A 20,458-nucleotide genomic window follows, 5' to 3' on the forward strand; every position below is an offset into this window, starting at 1 on the left:
GGGTAACTATAACAGATCTATCTTGGAATAGACATGACATTCACGGGAAATTTATCCAGTATAAATTTGGCAACCTAATTAAATAAGCTTTGTAAGTTCTCCAGTTTCATTGGTCTAATCTATGATAAATTTATTCACTAGAAGTTTTGGCATTTGCATTTCGTCGTGTAATATAAATACGTTTTGTGCAATAATACCATAATCTTGTATGTTTCGTTCACATTCAGGCGTTATAGATGTATAAGCTTTTGGCCCCACAAATAGGAATCCAGCTTTGCCCTTATTTTATTAAAAAATGTCCAACCAACTCGGCAGGTCCTCATCTGCCTTCATTTTCGGTGGATTTTCGACGTTGTCCGCCAGCCGGTGACATTGCATTCTAAACAAACACGTTATAGTTGATAGCATGTCTTATCATAATTAATGATGATTTATCAGTGTATGTAGTAATAATAAGTCTGGATAAACTGCTTGTCTTGCTTTTCAGAAAGATTTCGGTGCGGATCTGTAATGTTCGAACTACGACACATTTATAATGATATTGCTGTTATTAAATAACAATACGATTCTTAAATTGAGAGGATCATAAAAAAAGAAAATGTTTTGCGGCTGTTGTAATGAGTTTCTGAAGGATGATGCAAAAGAAATGCTAACGTAGACGTCAATACTGTAAGTGCATTTTAAAGGAACTTGTCAATCTAACCTTCTCAGGACGCTAACGGCTCTTAGACGAACCAAAAGAAGAAGAATTTTTATAAAATTACAAATATATTTCTTTGGCTATATCAACTCAAATATTAATTAATTTAATAAGTCATTGTTAATTACAGATTGCATTTAAAACTGCATTTAAAATTCGCTGCTTATTGCGATGATACGTAGAGCCGTCGATGGAATTTATATTTTGAAGTATATATTGATCCTGAACTTCAGGTCGAATCTGGTGGTGAATCGGCTAGACATGACACGTTCAATACCGTATTGATCGACGCCATCGACAGCTAGCTGGTCAACGAAGGACTTGTCTTCGTCTGTGGGAGAGCCAGCCCGCTCTCAAGGGGTCTGGAATTCCAGGCATTTTCTCGAGGCGTGACAGAACGCTATCTCGTTCATGCGGCTGAGTGGGGAGGCCAAGTCCAGGTATTCACTGGACCTTTTCTATAGGTCTTGAAAAGAGAAGCCCTCCAGATATAGATATGGTTCTGACCTCTGCCTGCATATGTCTGTCTGACCGTCCGTCAATGTGCTATAAAAAACAATTCACGAGAACGGATGGACGGATTTTGATGAAACTTTGTGAAATCGTGCATTACGGTGATCCCTCTAGATGATCAACTTTTGGTGGTTACCGTTGGAAATATGAGGATTTATCGCTAAGGAAACCTTTCGCTCATTATAATGTAAGGGGTCTTTAAGGAATTCAGTTGTTTAGAAACTTATATAAATAATTCTTAATGATTTTATATTGCTGTCCACTAAATAAGGCATTGTCTTCACCACCGCATCTGTGGATGTCTATCTCTCTGTTCAAGCATTACCTGTAAATTCATGTTTTTTCTTGACTATAGGTAAAGCTACCACCATCCGCATCATTATTATTATTATTATTATTATTATTATTATTATTATTATTATTATTATTATTATTCAAAAATTTGCATGGAAGAACGCTAAAAATCCAGTACAAAATAGGAAAACATATAGGAGATAATAAAACAAAGGAAGAGTTAATATAAAAACAGATGAAAGTACAGCATTGTTAGTCAGTCAGTAAAGGGAATGCTGTAAAGTGCTTTAAAGTTTTATGACAGCCTCTCTTAAAATTGCGAGCGTCAGCTTCCATAAGGCTTCTAGGATTAATTTGATTTGCTTTATGGAGCTTAGGCTGTCTAGCCAAGCAGTACCGGGGCATTTTCGAATAGTTGGGGTAGTTGGACAACAAGATAAGAGATTCAGAAAGTAAATGAAATGAAGTATAAGGATCTAAATTTGGAACTGGGAGAAAAAAATCACATTTGCACCAAGCAGTAATATTTACACTACATATATTTAAAATGATGTCATTTTAGTTTTTCTTTTGATTTTACTTGTGTACTAAACTTGTCGAGCAACATCTCTTAGATTTGACTATTTGGTGTAAACTTAATCACTGCCTAGGAAAATGCCTGTGGCTTTGCTAAACTAAGCTCCCGAGACATCCAGTAGCTTAATCCTGGTTAATACCCAGGGAGAGACCCTGATCTGGTACAGTAGCCCCTCAATTTAGCAGCTGCGCTGGGGGTATGACCTCTTGATAAGTAGCAAAAATCCTATTACATAGCTTACACTGACTTGAATATTTCCCAGTTATCCCAAAGCTAAGAGTAATTGTACATGATTTATAACTTGAACTCCCCGTAGGGGGGTTAGTGCCGTCAGTGCACCTCATGCAGTGCACTGTAGGCATTACCTAAGGTTCTTTGCGGCGTGCCCTCGGCCCCTAGCTGCGACCCCTTTCTTTCCTTTTCGTGTACCTCCTTTCATACGCTCTTTCTTCCATCTTACTTTCCACCCTCTCCTAACAATTGATTCGTAGTGCAACTGCGAGGTTTTCCTCCTGTTGCACCTTTCAAACCTTTTACTGTCAATTTCCGTTTCAGCGCTGAATGACCTATAACATAATGCTGTTCATATTCTTTCTCATTTATTAATTAAAGCATTTTCCTAACAATCTCATTTTTCTTGTTTTGCGGTTTATTTACAGTTCTCAAGGCAAAGTTTCTTTGAATCCTATTCGTAAATTTTGTTTGCAATCGTCGTCATTAATTCTAGTTCAAGAAACTTAAATGTCTTATTAAATATTTATTTATTTATTTAATTTTTACTATTTTTCTCTCTGAACGTTTTGCCATATAGTTTACCTCAAAGCCTGCGTCGATCTCCTCTGTGCTTTTTCAAGTTATAGTTTAACGGTGATATTCACTTTTGTAAACACAGGCCCATCAAAATTTGTTTGAGATCTTGAAGTGCTCTTCTCTTAATGTGTGTAAATTCGCAGATTACTGAATACTTAAGCGTCCGAGTTGGCTCAAAAGCTACAAGCAGAATTGTGACGTTAATGCACTCTGCTCAAAAAGGTGACCTGAAGTATTCTTCCTTTCTCAACATTGAGGTGAGTATTGGAGCAAGAAACCGTTAAAGACGTTGGACAACTCATCGGTTAAGAAACACGAATTTCCAGTGCTGAATAAAAAATGAAATGACGAACAGTGTGTACGTTGGACCTAGTTATTAACTGGTGAGAACAAAATGTGCGACGACACTTTAATAATTACTGATGAAAGTTATCTACGTCTTGAAAATGTATCAATGGCTAATGTTCTAAACCTGGAAACTTAAAACCATTGTGATTTTTCATCGCTTGGGTATTGATGCAGTAACACCGTGAGGAATTAGATTTGATTGTATTTAGGTGAAAGAGGCAAATGATATAAATAATTAAATAAATGCTTTGAGAAAAAGTAAACAGAGTTAAAAATTAGATAAGCGAAGAAAGTTATGGATGCGATTCATGTAATATAAGAGCATGCAAGTTCATAAACTATGCAGGCCACGAGAGTGCAGCGGAGTTTACGGAATTTCTTATTCACTGTCACGGATATATACGCATAACTAAACAAAATTTAAACTAGTTAAAGAAACCCAAATAAGTTAACTGAAGTAAAGAATGTCTCGGACACATGGGAGATAGGTTAATGGAAAGCAGGATCTTGGTTTAAAGTTAGTGATTCAAATCAGAGAGTTTTTTCCTTCACATTGTATTTACTTAAAATTGGTTCATGCTTTGCAGCTTTTACTGAGACTGTTTTTTTTTAATTTCCGGAAATGCTATAATCTTTTTAGTGAATTATTGTAATGGTTAAACCGCTCATTCATACTTTTTTCGATAAAGAAATTACCCATTCTGGTTTCAGTTAATGAAATTAGTATGATGTAAGTTAAGAATGTCCTTAAATATCTATCTTTGCAAAGTATACCAAACATTATCAAAACACAAAGTAAAAGAGAAGTCAAATTTATCATTGGTATGTAGACAATGCAAATTCTTTTGATGTCAAAACTACTGAAAAATGAAAGGTGATGATCATATGAGAGAGAGAGAGAGAGAGAGAGAGAGAGAGAAGTGCCATTTCACATTTCTTTGGGCAAGGCAAGCAAGGTTTGAGAGTTCCCCCACTCCCTCTCCCCACCTGGGCAAAGGGCAGTGGCGTAGCTGGCATTCCATAAGTCGGGGGGCCTAGGTGGAGCCAATATATTTGTTGGTGGGGGGGCCAAAGAAAATTACGCAAAACTAATATACCGATTCTGTAATTAGTAAAATATACTATTCTCGAACGTATATATCCACTGAATGAAGAAAAATAATAGTTTTAGTAAACCTGTATTTGAAATGATAGAGCTCAATTTTCAGTTAATTTGTAACTCTTACTATATGCAAATGTATCAAATACTGTAATGTAAATTTCCTCAACCTTATATTCAACACTAGCCTAATTTCTATTATCAAGGTTTAATTTTCAACTATAGTATAGTAATATCCTTGTCATGCAAATATATCAAAATAGTGCATATCATCAATAACACAAAAGATTTATGACCCTCCAAAATCTCTTCAAAATTTCAACCTACCCCACTCCCTCTTCTTCATCTCCTCTGCCAGAAAATTAAATCTGAGCAGCATTAGCAAATTGCATTGCACTTATTCAAAACTGTAACTATAGTTTCAGTCACTTCATACATAAGCTGATAACATTAAGTTGGATCAAAGTATCATAACAAACATGTCATTTGTGTTAAAAACCTATAACTATAATTCTGATTTTGATCTCCAAAGGGTTAAAGTTTAGCTACAAAGGGATTTCAACTGGGGAGCCAGTAGGGGGGCCAATCATCTGACTGGGGGGGGGCGCCCCTGGCCGCCCCTTAGCAATTCCGCTGGCAAAGGGTGAGAGAAGGGGGAAGAAAATGAGTGACCTATGACCAATTTCATTGAAGTTTTGAGGCCATGTAGGATGGGTGTTTGGACAAATGCCGAGATGATATCGTACCAAGTACTTAGCAGTGAATACCCTGAATACTCTGATAATTAATAATAAGCATTATGGGCAGTGGCGTCGCTATTGTGGGGTTGGGGGGTCCGGCACCCCCAGTCAGATGCTTAGCCCCCCACCTGCTCCCCAGTTGAAATTCCCTTTGTAGCTAACCTTTAACCCTTTGGTGGTCAAAAGCAGATTATAGTTATAGGTTTTTAAGACAAATGACATGTTTTTTCATGATATTTTGATCCAGCTTAAAGTTATCAACTTATGTATGAAACGTCTGGAACTATAGTTACAGTTTTGAATAAGTGCAATGCAATTTGCTACTGCTGCTTAGAGTTAATTTCCAGGAGAGGAGAGAGGTTAAAATTTTGAAGAGCTTTGGAGTTAATAGAAATTAGGCTAGTGTTGAATATAAGGTTGTGAGGAAATTTACATGACAGTATTTGATACATTTGTACATAGTAAGAATTGAAAATTAATTGAAAATTGAGCTCTATAATTTCAATTACAGGTTTACTAATTGCTAATACTATTATTTTCCTTCATTCACATGGGTATATACATTCGAGAATAGTAAATTTTACTAATTACAGAACTGGTACATTAGTTTTGTGTAATTTTCTTTGGCCCCCCAAAAATATCTTGGCCCCACCTAGGCCCCCTCCACTGATGGAATGCCAGTTACGCCACTGATTATGGGGTCCCCAACACCAATGGATCCTGGTACATTGCATCCTAAATAGTTTTACCTCTGTACAGATTAAGAAGTTTAAGAGAAAGCACTGCCGTTTTAACAATGGATACACTTAAAGTATACCAGTTTATCCAGTTCCTTTGAAGAGCGATGTTCAATATGCTATCAGTGTGGCACTGATATCATCCAAAGGAACGTTTTGTCAAATATTTATAATTACTGGCTGTTAACAAATAATCCCTAACAAAGAGCCATCCTTTTATTATTTCAGTGAAAAAATTGCTATTAGTAGCTTGTTAGGGTTTTTTCCTACCAAATATATTTTCCTACTGTATACCTTAGCAAAAATTTTCAGCCACAGCAAAGTATTATAAAACTATAGGCTGCACTGTAATAACTCTATAGTTAGCGGTAATGAAAGTCAAACTGCAAAGAGCGAGGGAGCCCTTACAGAGGAAACTTTCAACTACTACAACTACTATAATACTGCATAGGAAATTAGTTAAGATTAAATGATTCGATTTTGAAGAGAAAAAATATGTTCATCATTGTTTGATTTGCCGCGTGCATCGTCTACCAAAGTAACCCAGCGGTAATGCGCAATATTTTACTTGTTTAAAATCGAATTGCTGTGGGGTAGGCTGCCAAGATTTCACAGGCTGGGCTATACCGAAGCTAAGGTAGGCTAGTGATTTTGCTTGGCTTGGGCACAATCACTGTAACGTTTATTGATTGAGCGGTCCATTTTTGTCTAACAGCTATCAGACATCGAACTGAAGCTCGACTAGCCGCATGGATGAGCACATGCTAGACGACACTGGCTTTCCGTCGGAAAATGAAGCAGAGAATAAATACTTCAAGAAGTACGTTGCCATTCTGCGAAGATGTAAAAGCATCCAGAAGGTCAGTCCACAGTTCTTTGTGCGCACCTCCCGTAGTTTAAACCCTTTTGTATTTAGGAGGGGGTGGGGAGCGAATGCAGAGTGAGGGTTCAGGGCTACTGTAGGCCTAGCCTAGTAGGCAGTACTAAGGGAAAATGGCTTAGTCTAACGCGACTTACTTAACCTAGCCTAACCTAACCAGGAAGCTGTGCCCTAACCTGACCAGGAGGGGCTTTATCACCCCTTGACCCCTCCAAGTAAGTCGTGACCCCTCACTGCATTCTACCTTTGGGGGGGGCCAGGGGAAGAAGCATTTAAGTGCATCATCGTGTAGTATGCAGATGGAGGGATTAGGCTACATCTTACCCAGGGGGTGCTTTCCCCCAGCCAGATAAGGACAATGTGTCCTAGGTAAGGTTAGGTAAAGGTAGGTTTGGTTAACTCTGAAATGCCTACTACACTTAAGGCCAGACCACGTGGACCCCTCTGTCTACAGTGGCTGTGGATCATCTATGGACTGTGATGGTTTGGGAATGGAGCATCCCCCCTTGCTAGGTAGGCAGGGTTTGGGTAGGATGGTTTCACAGTTGTCTCTACACAATGTACAAGCCCTCGTTCCTTTACAATAGGAAAGACTTCAGTGCAGCTGGAAAACAGCCATTTAACTTTAAACAAGGTGATGTAGTACATAGTTACAGACTATGGGTGGGAGTCCCGCCCACCCAGTCGGTATACACACATTTTGCTTATGGCCATTGGTGAGGAAGGACGTGCACTCTTCTCCTCTCTGCCTGCCATTTGACTTTGTTTACATGTTTACATTTTCCACAATGTTGATATTGCTTATATATGATTATAACGTTGTTATGATACATGCAAATACAATTCATTATTTTTCTTTTGAGTTCACGCTTTCATTAGTGTAATATAGTGGTTCATACTGATATGCGTAAATCCTACGGCTTTTATTAGCCGACGATGTGTCAAACTGGTTTTAAGGATTAAACTAGTTTTTTTTTTTTTTTACCTCGCTTATGTGTACGTTCTCTCGGAGAGAATTTTATTCTCTTGGGGAGAATTTGGTTCCTTTGCCTCACGAAGGAAAGTTTATATGCTGAAAATTTCTTTTTGACATTTGTAATGCTTTAGTTTATTCAGATGTTGTAGAGTTTGAGTGCCTGGGAGTCAGGGATCTCTCACTGGCAATATGTCCTGTTAGTAAACCCCCGATATTCGTGTTCTCACAATTTGCGGACTCAGCGATTCATGGAATTTTCTGTGAAACCTATCTATAAATTATTTGCGGGAAACACCCATTTGCAGATTTTTTTGTAGAGCAATATTAGGTAATTTCACATTATTTTCGTAACTAAATACTGTACTGTATCTACATATACATTTTATGATAAAATAATGATTTACAATACTAATTTTCAAATATAAATATTAAGTTGTTCCAATGTGGCGGGATTTCACAAGCACACACTCACACTAACAAAAAACAGCACATGCACTCACCTCTTACTAGGCCAGGCCTACCCAATATTCCGGACGGGAAGTTTTGCCAAGCAGAAGAAGGTCAGTTTTGAGTCACCACATTTTTCCCGATAATGCCAACGCTCACCACACAACAACAGTCCACAACCAAGAAAACAACAACCCAACCAGTACACAAACTTTGACCCAAAACAAGACTCAAAAGACTCAACCACAAAGACTCAAACTCAACTCCTCGGAACACAGCAGAAAAAAACAACCAGGCTATCACACGACACCGGATCACCAACCAACACAGCACAAAACCCAAAACACGCCCAAGTACAAACACTCCAACCACAAAGCCTCCAAATACCAAATCACACAAACTGAAAAAAAACGCAAGCCAAAACTCCGATCAACTACCGGAAAAACCGTTCTTCCAGCACAATATCTCTGTCAAGACTCCGCTATCCGGTCACGATCATCCGAAAGTGGGTGGGGAAAAAAACACAGTTCGCGCACTCCCAAAACAACAAACACGAAACCTCACGGACAATCAAAACGTAAACAAAAGAAAAACACTCTCTATTTTGACATCATTCAACAATTACACGCCATTGTTGCTTAACTCTCTTCTCTCTCTCTCTCTCTCTCTCTCTCTCTCTCTCTCTCTCTCTCTCTCTCTCTCTCTCTCACAAGACATTGTCAAATGCAATAACCTCATTCCTCCATATTACTCCCCCACTACATTTGACGACATCTTCTCACACACACACACTACCCAGATTTTATATAGCCTTAGGCAGGACCCATGGATGCTCCGGAACAGGCCCCCTGGATCTTGTTCAAGGGCCCTCATGCATTCTCTCTGTCCCTACTCCCTTCTCAGCACCATTTTCACTCAACCCCTCCATTCCACCCCATTCCAGACGCACACTACCCTCCTCATCACTATCCTGACCTATCTCACCCACCACTTCATCCACACCCTCCAATTCTGCCCCAAATATCTCTCCAAATTAGGCCAAATAAACATTCAACTTATTCATAGTTCTGTCCAGCTCTCAAAGACTATCCATACTACCAATCACCTGCCTACTAGTAGGTTCCTTTCCCACCGAAATTTCACTCACCCCAGTCAACTCAAACCCACACACACTGTATGTATCATTCATGCTATCCTTGTATTGCATGCCCTATCAATCATTCTCACCCCCACAAGCACACCTTTATATCACACAACTTACGCTTCCTCCGTTCATTTACTTCCTCCAACTTCCTCCGCTTTCTTCCATACTCAACCAACACCAACTGGCGGTCCTCCAGACCCATTTGCTCACTGAAACTCGGCTCGCATTTATTCGTCCTCAACCAATCACTCATTGCATTCTCCTTTGAACATATTTGCGGCACCTCTCTCCATCTATGCAACTGGCTATGATGTGCCCTAATCTCATTCACACTTCCATCCAATTGTAGTTTTCTAAAACGTAACTCAATCCACTTGGCCCCACCTCCAAAATCTTATATGGCCCATCAAATTTCTCTCTCTTCTTACTTACATTCATTCTCCTATCTCCATCACCTCTCTCAATACTCTATCTCCAAGAAAAAAAAACTTTCAAATCTTTCACTCGCCCTCTTCCACAACCCACGGTCATCCTCCGTTAACCCAACCTTTTCTAACCACCCTCTCAAAATTTAACACATATTTGAAGGAGACATACCCAAGCTCTTATGCAACGTGGAATTATACACCCACACTAAAAATTATCCAACATGTACATCCCAATTGTCATCACATTTACTCATCATTAACAAAATCTCTGTCATCGTTCTCACAGTTTCTCTCAGCCAAACCATTCTCACTCGGCATATCCATGGAGTGGCATACACATGCACAATACCCGACTGCCTCAACATTTCCTCAAACTGCCACCCCACAAACTCAGGCCCATTGTCACTCAACATTCTCACAGGCCTACATACACACATCGGCAATATTACTTGCCCTACCATTCGCGCAACAGTTTCACTCCTTTTATCCTTGATGGGGACCGCATATACAAACTTACTCATGTAATCCACCATCACAATCATTCCCACATGAAGGTCCGTGGTAATGACACGCAATCAATCACAACCATCTCAAACTATTCTTTCATCTGCAGTCGTAAGACTGGCGAATTTGTTTTGCACACTCTGATATTTCCCTCTCTGACAATCTTCACACGTGACAGCTACATCCGCACAAATCTTGCTCAACCCAGGCACATACAATCTCTCTCTCATACACCCCCACAACTTATTTTCCTAAATGCCCAAAACGATCATGTACCAACAGACACATACTCACGGCTGCATTGAAGGAAAACACCTAGTATATACACCCTTCATTACACAACCCCTCCTGATGCAAAAAGTACACCACATTCCTACACACCACAAACCGTCTAGCAACCCTCCTGTATGCATCCAACGCAGGGGCCAATCCTCCACTCTCACCCCCACAATACACACCTCCGTAACATACTGACCCCCACACTCTGATCCTGCATTTGCTCAACCTCTTCCTCACTCAACAAATCATTCTCACCCCCAGCAATATCAATCATTCTTGACAAAATTTGCTACAACCACGTCACCGTTCCTGCATCCTAATTATTTCTCTGCCCCCTTCCTAAGAACCCCTTCCCTACATGTACACTCACATCATGCACTCTCAGAAAATCTACCCCAACAAAAAACAAGTTGGCATATCATCCTTTGCCATGATTATGAAATCATGAACCATTTCTAAACCCCCTAACTTGATCTTTAATTGTATTTCTTCCCAAACCAAAACACTTCCTTGCCCTAACCCATGTATCCTCACACCTGCAGACTGCTTTTTCACTCTCCAATCACACCCCTCAAGTTCACTCACCACCAAATCACTCACCAAAGAAACCTGTCCCCCTTATCAATGTGTCCAAGCCACAATACTCACCATCATTTACCCCCACAAATGTTACCATTTTCCCTTGCGTGTCATGCATGCACACTCTCACTGCCACACTCATTTGGCCACCTGCCTCACAATCATCTTCACTACATTCACCCTCAGCCAGCCCACTACATTCACCCTCGGCCAGCCCCCTACTTTCACACTCCAAAGCCTCATGCTTTCCGCCACCCCCCTCCTCCACCAACCAATTACAGCTATCTTCCTGACGCTGAATATTCAAAACCCCATGCTCACTACCCACATTTAACCCCCCTTTATACTCAACTGGTCTGCTCCACCCATAGTGCAAAACCACTCTGATTCCAAACAAATCTGCTACCGCCAAAAACAATTGTACCAACATTCTCTCGTTGTCTACCCCTTCCTCCTCCATGCACACCCTTAACCTTGCCCGTAACTCATTCACGTTCTCAGGTACCCCTTTAACCAAACCCCTATTTTCCAAATCTTTTAACCCCCAAAATAAGCATTGCTTTTGATCACTCCCCACAAACCTTTCCCTTACAACCAACCCTGCAGGAACCTTTTGTTCAGGTCCCAGTCACTTTCCACAGTATTAACCCCTCACCATACATTCTCGACATTGCATCTGCAATCACATTCTCAGGCCCCTGTATATACTCTATCTCAAAATCAAACTCACTCAAATCCTCAGTTGTCCTTGCAACTCTAGCATTCACACTCCCTTTCTTAATCATATACTTCAATGGGCGATGGTCCGTCCTCACAATAAACTTCACCCCATACAAAAACACACTCAAAGCCTTAACACAAAACCTTATTGCGGCTAGTTCTTTCTCAACAAAAATACTTCTGTTCTGCCTTATTAAAAGCCTTACTTACATATGCAATTACCCTCAACTGATCCTCTCCATTTACCCTCTGCATTTGCACCAAACACCCCCATACTAAACTTACTTGCATCAGTAAACAACTCAAGCTGAGTGTTGCACCCTCACTATAGTCTGGGAAAGCCAAAGTGACATCTCTAGCAGCCTCCTCTTTCAATCTCTCAAATGCCTCTACCATTTGCTCACCCCACTTTAACCTAGTGCAATTCCTCTTTCCTGTCCATTCAGTTAATGGTTTGCCTATTCCTGAACAGTCCCTGACAAATTTCCTCCCAAACTTGATCAAGCCCAAAAAGCCTTTTAATATTGACACTGTCTGGGACGTGGGAATTCCTTACCTTTTGCACAAACCTTTCACTCTTCCTTATGAAAGCTCGCACTCACCACATGCCCAAGGAATTCCACCTCCCAGCCAACCATGTACACTTCTCAAGTTTCACCTTCACCCCCACCTCCTCCAACCGCTCCAACACCCTTTCAAGCAACTCCATATTCTCTGCAACAGTCTCTAGGTCCAATCAAAATGTCATCTATAAACACAGTCACCTTCTTTCGATCAAAACCCATAAGACCACATTCATTGCCCTTTGGAAAGCAGCAGGTGCATTAGCCAATCCAAAGCTCAACCTTCTAAACTGGTAGTGGCAACTGCCACTTGAAAAAGCAGTAACTGGCCTGCTTTCCTCCTCAAGCGGCATCTGGTAATAGCCCCTTACCAGATCCAATTTGTAAATACTTTCATCCCACACATCTTATACACACAGTCGGACACACCACATTCATCGGAAATCGTTCCCTCACAGTCACCTCATTCACCTTCCTGTAGTCACACACATTCTCAAACTTCCATCTGGAGATGCAGGGACTATGGGGCTATTCCAGGCACTCTCACTCTTCTCAATCACCCCAACCCTCTCAAGCTCCTCACACTGGATCTCGATCTCATGAGTGACAGGCGGGAAGAAGTGTCGGGGGACGCTGATATATAGGGGTGTCGTCTTCCAAAATTATTTTGAATTCTGAAGCTTTGACTCCCCAAATTCCTGGTCACCATGACTCAACGCCCCTGCCTATCCCACAACATTTCTTTTTATTTGGTCCCTTTCGTTATCGCCAACATTTTCATTCACTGCAACTCTTCTTTTCAACTCCTCATACTGCCAATCACTACCCTCTTTCATACAACCTGTCATTACCTGTCGTAGCTCAACGTATCTCTCGTCATCTACATTCACCAGCTTATATAAAACCCCTACACAATCTCCCTCACGTATGCCATGCTCGTTTTTTCTCACGCTCGGCAATGAAGTCATGAACAGAGGGATTCTCCATATCCAAAACCCCATCATACACACACACATTTGCCCTCACTAACTTACTCACATCCACACCCTCAACACATATTCACACTCATCACTGTTGGCTATCCCAAGACCATCTGGCCATGCAACCCTTACACTCACAACCTCACCCACCTCCCGTGGCACCTTCACCCTCTCTCTTGCCACCAGTGGTACTCCTTCCACAACTTGTGCTCTACTCTTCCATCCTCACCCAAATACAAACCCCACGTACACCCCCTTCAGTTATGCAACTCTGTAACACTCTCACTGGACGGACCACCATCCCACACCCCTTCAAAAATCTATATCCTAACAACATATTTTTATCATTAGCCCCTCAATCACACAAAAATCACTCTCGACCATCACTACCCCACCAATTTCTATCTTTTCACACATCATCCCTACTATAAGTACCCTAAATTTCCTATCCCACGGACCTCACCCTTACAATTCCTTATCTCACACTCACCCCGTAACTTATCGTACCCATTTTTTAAACAACACATTTACACTACACCCAGTATCAATCAGAGCAATCAAACACACACCCTTACAAATCACTTGCATGCTCATACACTTTTGTTCTACCCCAAACCCTTTCTCATGCATCAACCCTTCAATTTCATGCATTACCCTCACTGTCTGCATTCTGGAGGATCCACCCAACTGAACCCCTCACTAATTAGTTTCCCAAACTGGTACTCTGCCCCACTCTCATTTGCCTACACACACTCGCCACATGACCTTCCACCCCACATTCTTTACACTTTGCTCTCACTTGCTTACACATCCTGGCATAATGCCCATTTTTGCCCACAGTTACCACAAATTATGATCTTGGGTACCCCGACAGCCACTGGCTATATGTCCTATCTGCCCACACCTATAACACTTGATACCCCTAACCTTCTTACATTTACTCACCAAATGCTAAATTTCTCCACACCCAAAACAAGCTCCCAATGCCCAGGACATTCATTTTCTTATGCCCCACTTTCCCACACCTATAACATTTCTGCCCTAGATCATAACTAACTAACCCTACCCTTCCAATACTACTACTTCTATCTTTCTGTGGCCCCTTGATATTTGCATTATTTACATTTACACTTCTATCAACTACTTGCTCTGCCATCCACCTCGGTCCTGCCAAAACTGCTTCCCTATAGTTTCTAAATTCTGGTACCTCTGTTAACTGCTAACACTCCTACTCTCTTTCTCGCATCTGTCAACCTCATGGTCTTCAACCAGATCCAAAATTTCATTCCACCTCAACCTTTCATTCGTCCACTTCATCTTTTCCTTGCGCTTCCTATTTATGAACTCATACACACCCTTGGGTATTAAAGTTGAATAACAACTTTCGTACTAACTCTTTGCACTCATTTATTCCCTCATCACCAAATTTCCTTCTGGCTAATGTTTCCAACTGACAGATGTACATATCAAAGATTCACCATCATTCATTCTTGCCTTATCGAAATCATGTTTCCTCTCATACTTAACACTATTTTTGTCCTTCTTGCCTGTTCTATAATCCTACTTTTAATACTTTCATAGGAGACATGACCTACACTCATTACCACCCCATACATACTCAGCAAAAACCCTGTTAAGAAACCCCCTAGTTCTCGTGCCCATACCCTCTTATTCTCTCCATATTTAGCCATGCAATAACCTTCATACTCTCTGAAAAATCCATTTATATCCCTACTTCCATACTCTTCATACTTTCACACTGTGGCACTTCTCTCACATACATAGCCTTCCCTACTTCTTTCTCACTCTCACTGATCGCTGCCGCTAGTTTCACTCTGACCTTTCTTACACTCTTGAATACAGTGAGTCCACTTCCACACTAACATCCATCCTCCCAACTGCATTTTCTTACCCTTCTTCTTAACTACCCTTATCCAATCTTCACTGTCCAACTCACTTTCATCTTGTTCCTTACTTTTCCAATTTCCCAATATCAACTTTCTTCTCATCCTTCCTAAGCCCCTTTCCTTTTTCTTCTTTTCCTCACCCCCTTTCTTAACCTTGTCCTCCCGTTTACCTTTAGCCAGCATCTCTCCCTTCTTTTCCTTCTTTACTGCACCTAAATCACTTCCATCACTCTCATCTCCACTCTTCTCTACCTTCTGCAACCCTTCTGGCCCATCCCAAGACCCAGGGGAACCTCCTCCTACAGCTCTTTCTCCAAAGAACTCCTTAAGCATTCCCTTCATCATTTCCTGCATCCTGCTTACTGCAGACTCTAACTTCTTATCCATTCTTTCTTCAGACTCTTTCACCCCCTCTTTCATCTCCTCTTTCATTTCTTCTTTTGCACCCCTTAGCATTCCCCCCATCTCCTCCAACTGACTCCTCAACTCCTCATTCTCACTCCTCAGCCTCCCTTTCTCCTCCTCCAGCCTACTCTGGAGTTCCCTAGCCACCCGGAGTTCCTCTCTCAGTTTCTCTATCTCACTCATCCTGACCTCTTACTCTCACTCTACCCACCACAAAACAATCCTAACAGTAAATACACAACAGTCCCATGTTGGGCGCCAAATAATGTGGCAGGATTTCACAACCACACACTCACACTAACAAAAAAAACATCACATACACTCAAAACCTTACTAGGCTAGGCCTTTAAAAGACGGAAGTTTTGCCAAGCAGAAGGAGGTCTTGGAGTCACCACAACCGCCTATAATGCCAACGCTCACCACACAACAACAGTCCACAACCAAGAAAACAACAACCCAACCAGTACACAAACACGACCAAAAACAAGACTCAAAAGACTCAACCCTAAGACTCAAACTCAACTCACTTGGAACACAGCAGAAAAAAACAACCAGGCTATCACACGACACCGATCACGCAACCAACACAGCACAAAACCCAAAACTGTAGCCCAAGTACAAACACTCCAACCACAAAGCCTCCAAATACCAAATCACACAAACTGAAAAAAAAAAAAATATGTTTGCAAAACTCCGATCAACTACGGGAAAAACCGTCCTTCCAGCACAATATCTCTGTCAAGACTCCGCTATCCGGTCACAATCATCCGAAAAAAAAACACAGTTCAGCTGCACTCCCAAAACAACGAAACACGAAACCTCACGGACAATCAAAACGTAAACAAAAGAAAACCACACTCTCTAACGACATCATTCAACAATTACGAACGTTGTTCTTCTCTCTCTCTCTCTCTCTCTCTCTCTCTCTCTCTCTCTCTCTCTCTCTCTCTCTCTCTCTCTCAAGACGTTGTCAAATGCAATAACCTCATTCCTCCATACCAACACGATATACAAACCGTCGGTCCTTTACATTAGGAATTACTTTCAGCGTAGGCTGGAAATGGCTGTTAAACTCTTGAGCGAGGTGGTTAGGCAGTAACTACCACCAGGTAGGCGGGAATACCCGGATGTGAACAGTCCAGTTGACTTTCGGCCGACATTTGTTGCAGACATGTTTTCAGATCTCACTGCCTGACTGTCATTAAGCTCTTATAATCCCGGTGGGATCTATCTGTATTTTTGTGTATATATTACATGTCTGATATTTATTAATACAAACCGACGATTTGTGATAACCTTGCATAAGCCGTCGTTCCCCTGCACTGTGTCTTGGGTTTGACGGCCAAGGGCTATTTTTCTTTCAGAGATTTGCCAGATACCTTGGTAATCAAGGTTCGTACCAGGGCACTGCCTTGTCCTTTTGGCAATGGCCAAGACCTTGGGGTGTTAGCCATCTTGTGTCGACCTTGAGTTCAAGCCAGCCCCTCTCAACTCCTAAGAAGTCCCAGGCTTCGGAAGAAGAGTGCAGAACACATAGCCCTCTTCTTCCCTTCTAGAAAAGTGCACATAACTGAGTCTCTTTCCACCCTCTCTTCCATAAGGGAGGAGGGAAAGAAGTATCGACCGGGAAGAAGTTCTCCTACTGCTGATGCCTGTATGAAATACTTACCGAGTCTCTGGAGCTGGCAGCGACATTGCCGAGACCTGGGAATGGATTCCTTCAGGAGAAGTATCTATTTCCCTTACGTCTTGGCATTTTTTTTTTCATCGAACTTCCATCCCGCTTCCTCTCCCATGCTCCCAATTCGGGAAATGCCAGCCCGGCTCAAGTTAATTGTCTCGGTATCCTGTCATCTTGCAGAAGCTTCCCCATGGTTGAGAATGGAGGTCTGCTTCCATTCCTCCATCCTTCTTTCCTCTTCGAAGTATGAGAAAAGAGTTAGGCTAATGCTTGATTGAAGGAACCTTCGAATATGCGTGCATATTCCCCTCACATCGTGTGTTTACTTACGGATTCACCGATTGAGGAATAGACGCACACCTGTAAGACTTTGTCTTGAAGGTGTGTGACTGAGACGATTAGTACCTTCTCATCACTATCCTAGGCTCGAGGCAGCCTTTTGGCCTTCTGAGAATTCAGAATGAGTTTTGCGACACTCAGTGGTTTCGTTGAACAATAAAACCACTGTAGTGGCAGTTGTCAACAAACAAGAGGGAATCGTTTTTTCCTCCTGTTTGATCTGTCGACATTTGCAGGCACTCGAGTGTTCTATAGCGCACTCGACAGCTCAATTAAGCAGATGCATTCCTGGTGAGGATGTATTGGTAAGCGAGCTCGGCCTCGGGTTTGATTGATTGGGACAGAACGTGCTGCTCACTCTTTTCTCCACGAAGATTCACAAAGAGACTGCTTGTCTGAGAAACCCCTACCGTCTTTCTGTTGCTTCCCTGCACAGCAAGTCGGTAGTTTTTCTCGTTCCTTCATACCAGACCTAGGGGCTGCTACGGTGAGGCATGCTGTCTTTTTGGGGAAAAATCGATATCTACGTTTTTCCCTCCGTATTTGTCTGTTTCGCAAGGGGTTCACAAGCATTGCTCACCCCGAGTTACAGATAAATGCTGGAAGACTTCGTCTTTTGCCCGACCTGGTAGCCGAGGCACTGAGAAGAGTTCTGCTTGACCCAACCTCCTGTAGCAGCTACATAAGAATCGGTTCTTCAGGCAGTACTATACATCCCTGTGTGTTAAAGACTGAGAGACCTTCCAGCTTTCCTGGATACCTCTTGAAGTCCTCTGCAACACTGTCCCAGGGACTGGATCCGTCTTCACTGGTGGGTGTCGTTGACGGAACTTCTTCTCGGGTCAGAGTCGCTCTTCATGTCTGGACTTCCTCTTCTTCTCCGCCGAGGGTTGCTTCTCTCCCTTTAATTTGCGAAGAACGTAGGCCCTTGCGACCTAGTCTTCTATCTGAAGTAGCCTTCCTCTCCTCAGTTGAGACTTAGCTATGGATGAGAAGCTTCTTCGGTCGTGCTGTCCAAGGGAACTGTTCCGTGGGTGGTATGTGACTCGCGATAAGGGTTCCTGTCGCGTGCTCTGCACGCTCCCTTACGAGAGTCGTTGGATAGAGATGTGCCCTCTCAGGACCATCTCTCATCTTGCTCCGGCCTTGGCATGGAAGATGGAAGAACAGGGATGGGGATCATACCTCGACTCCTTCTCGGATGTCGTAGGTGGACTCTGAATCCATTGGCATCTATTGTTGGGTTCGAGTCCTTCTTGTTCCCCTCCTCCTTGGACTTTGTGTCGATGATCCAGATCATTCATTACTCTGTCCTGTTAGGGAGCTGTGTACTTTCCCAAAGGCTTGACATTCCTAACCTGGATGTCGTCGATGTTTTCACTAGTACTCTTTCTCCCAAGGAAGAAGTGTCTAAGGACACATCTTTCTCCTGGCTTCGTGTAGCGATCGAAGGAGGTACTCGGCAGCTGGCAATGATGATACCAGTACTTTCCACCCAAGAGCCCACAAAGTCAATGGCTTGGTCCATCCCTCAAACTCTGGAAGTTTCTGTCAGTCTGGAAGCAAGACGTGGTCTCATAGACCACACTCTTGTCTTCCTGTGGTCTTGCCCATAGACCCTTGGAACCTTTTTTCCTTGGCCCTGTGGTGGCTTCTCAACAAGTTGTGTTGTCTTACCCGGCTCCTTCAAGAGGATGAGTAGCATCTCGCCTAAGGGTTGGTTCTGGAAGTGAGAAGGATACCGAGAGTGACTGGCCTCTCTTCCTCCTCCTTCCCCGTCCTCCTACTTCTCCTCCTATGGGATGAGAATAGGGCTTGAACCAATAGTTGCTGGATCTGGCGCTGATGTGGTAAGACTACACTTTGAGCACCCATTCTATTTTTCTTCTAGAATCATAGAAGCAATTCTGCTCTTTCCTCTAGCAAGGGGAGGAAGGAGAGACTGGCAATAAGGGAACCCTATCACGGCTTTTCCTTACTGCCTCTGACTCTAGATTCTTCCAGCCTATTTCATAGGAGTTATGTTTCCTCACTTATGCAAAAAGGTCCAGTATCTGACATTTGATCTTGCAGTTCCTACACTCCGATGAATATATCAGAGGCACAGTACTCCTCCTCGCTCTTTCAACTGGGAGGAGTAGCCCAGGTGTGCAGAACTCCAGTCAGTTCAAGAGGCTCACACAGGTCCTTTCCTCCAACCAGTGAGTCCTCCTAATGTAAAGGACCGACGGTTTGTATATCATGTCGGAACAAATCACAATTTTTGAAAGTTAATTGTATTTTTCGTAACTATACAAACCTGAGGTCCTTTACATTACATATTATTTCTGCCTCATGCCACCCCTCAATCTGAACCAGGACCGAAAGGCAAACTGGAATGTTTACATCCGGGCAGGCGGGTATTCCTGCCTACCTGGAGATAGTTACTGCCTAACCACTTTGCTCAAGAGTTTAACGTCCATTTCCAGCATACGCTGAAAGTAATTCCTAATGTAAAGGACCCCAGGTTTGTATAGTTAGGAAAAATACAATTTACTTTAAAAAATTGTGATTTTAATAAGATTAAATAATAACAAATAATAAAAATAATTCTCTCTCTCTCTCTCTCTCTCTCTCTCTCTCTCTCTCTCTCTCTCTCTCTCTCTCTCTCTCTCTCAGTTATTGAGATGTATGTTTATTTGTTTTGTATGATAAATGATTTACAAATTTTCAAATAATATTAATGTAAACAGCAATATATCAGTTCATTAAAGAAAATACTTTAGTGAATTAGTAAGATTTTAATATATAAATTAATAAATTATGAAA

The 20,458-nt window shown here is 41.9% G+C and overlaps 1 protein-coding gene across 1 annotated transcript in view; it reads left to right on the top strand.

Annotated features, from left to right (window-relative positions):
* Window positions 1-6,243: 6,243 nt before the first annotated feature.
* LOC136840598 (TCF3 fusion partner) overlaps window positions 6,244-20,458 on the top strand; it is a 176,569-nt gene continuing 162,354 nt past the window's right edge. Inside the window, exons 1-2 of the mRNA XM_067107275.1 lie at window positions 6,244-6,367; window positions 6,534-6,678. Of these exons, the coding sequence (XP_066963376.1) occupies window positions 6,568-6,678 (111 nt within the window). The 5' untranslated portion in view covers window positions 6,244-6,367; window positions 6,534-6,567. The remainder of the gene's footprint in view (window positions 6,368-6,533; window positions 6,679-20,458) is intronic.

The sequence above is a fragment of the Macrobrachium rosenbergii genome, chromosome 8, assembly GCF_040412425.1.
Source record: "Macrobrachium rosenbergii isolate ZJJX-2024 chromosome 8, ASM4041242v1, whole genome shotgun sequence".
In the NCBI taxonomy this organism is placed as follows: Eukaryota; Metazoa; Arthropoda; class Malacostraca; order Decapoda; family Palaemonidae; genus Macrobrachium; species Macrobrachium rosenbergii.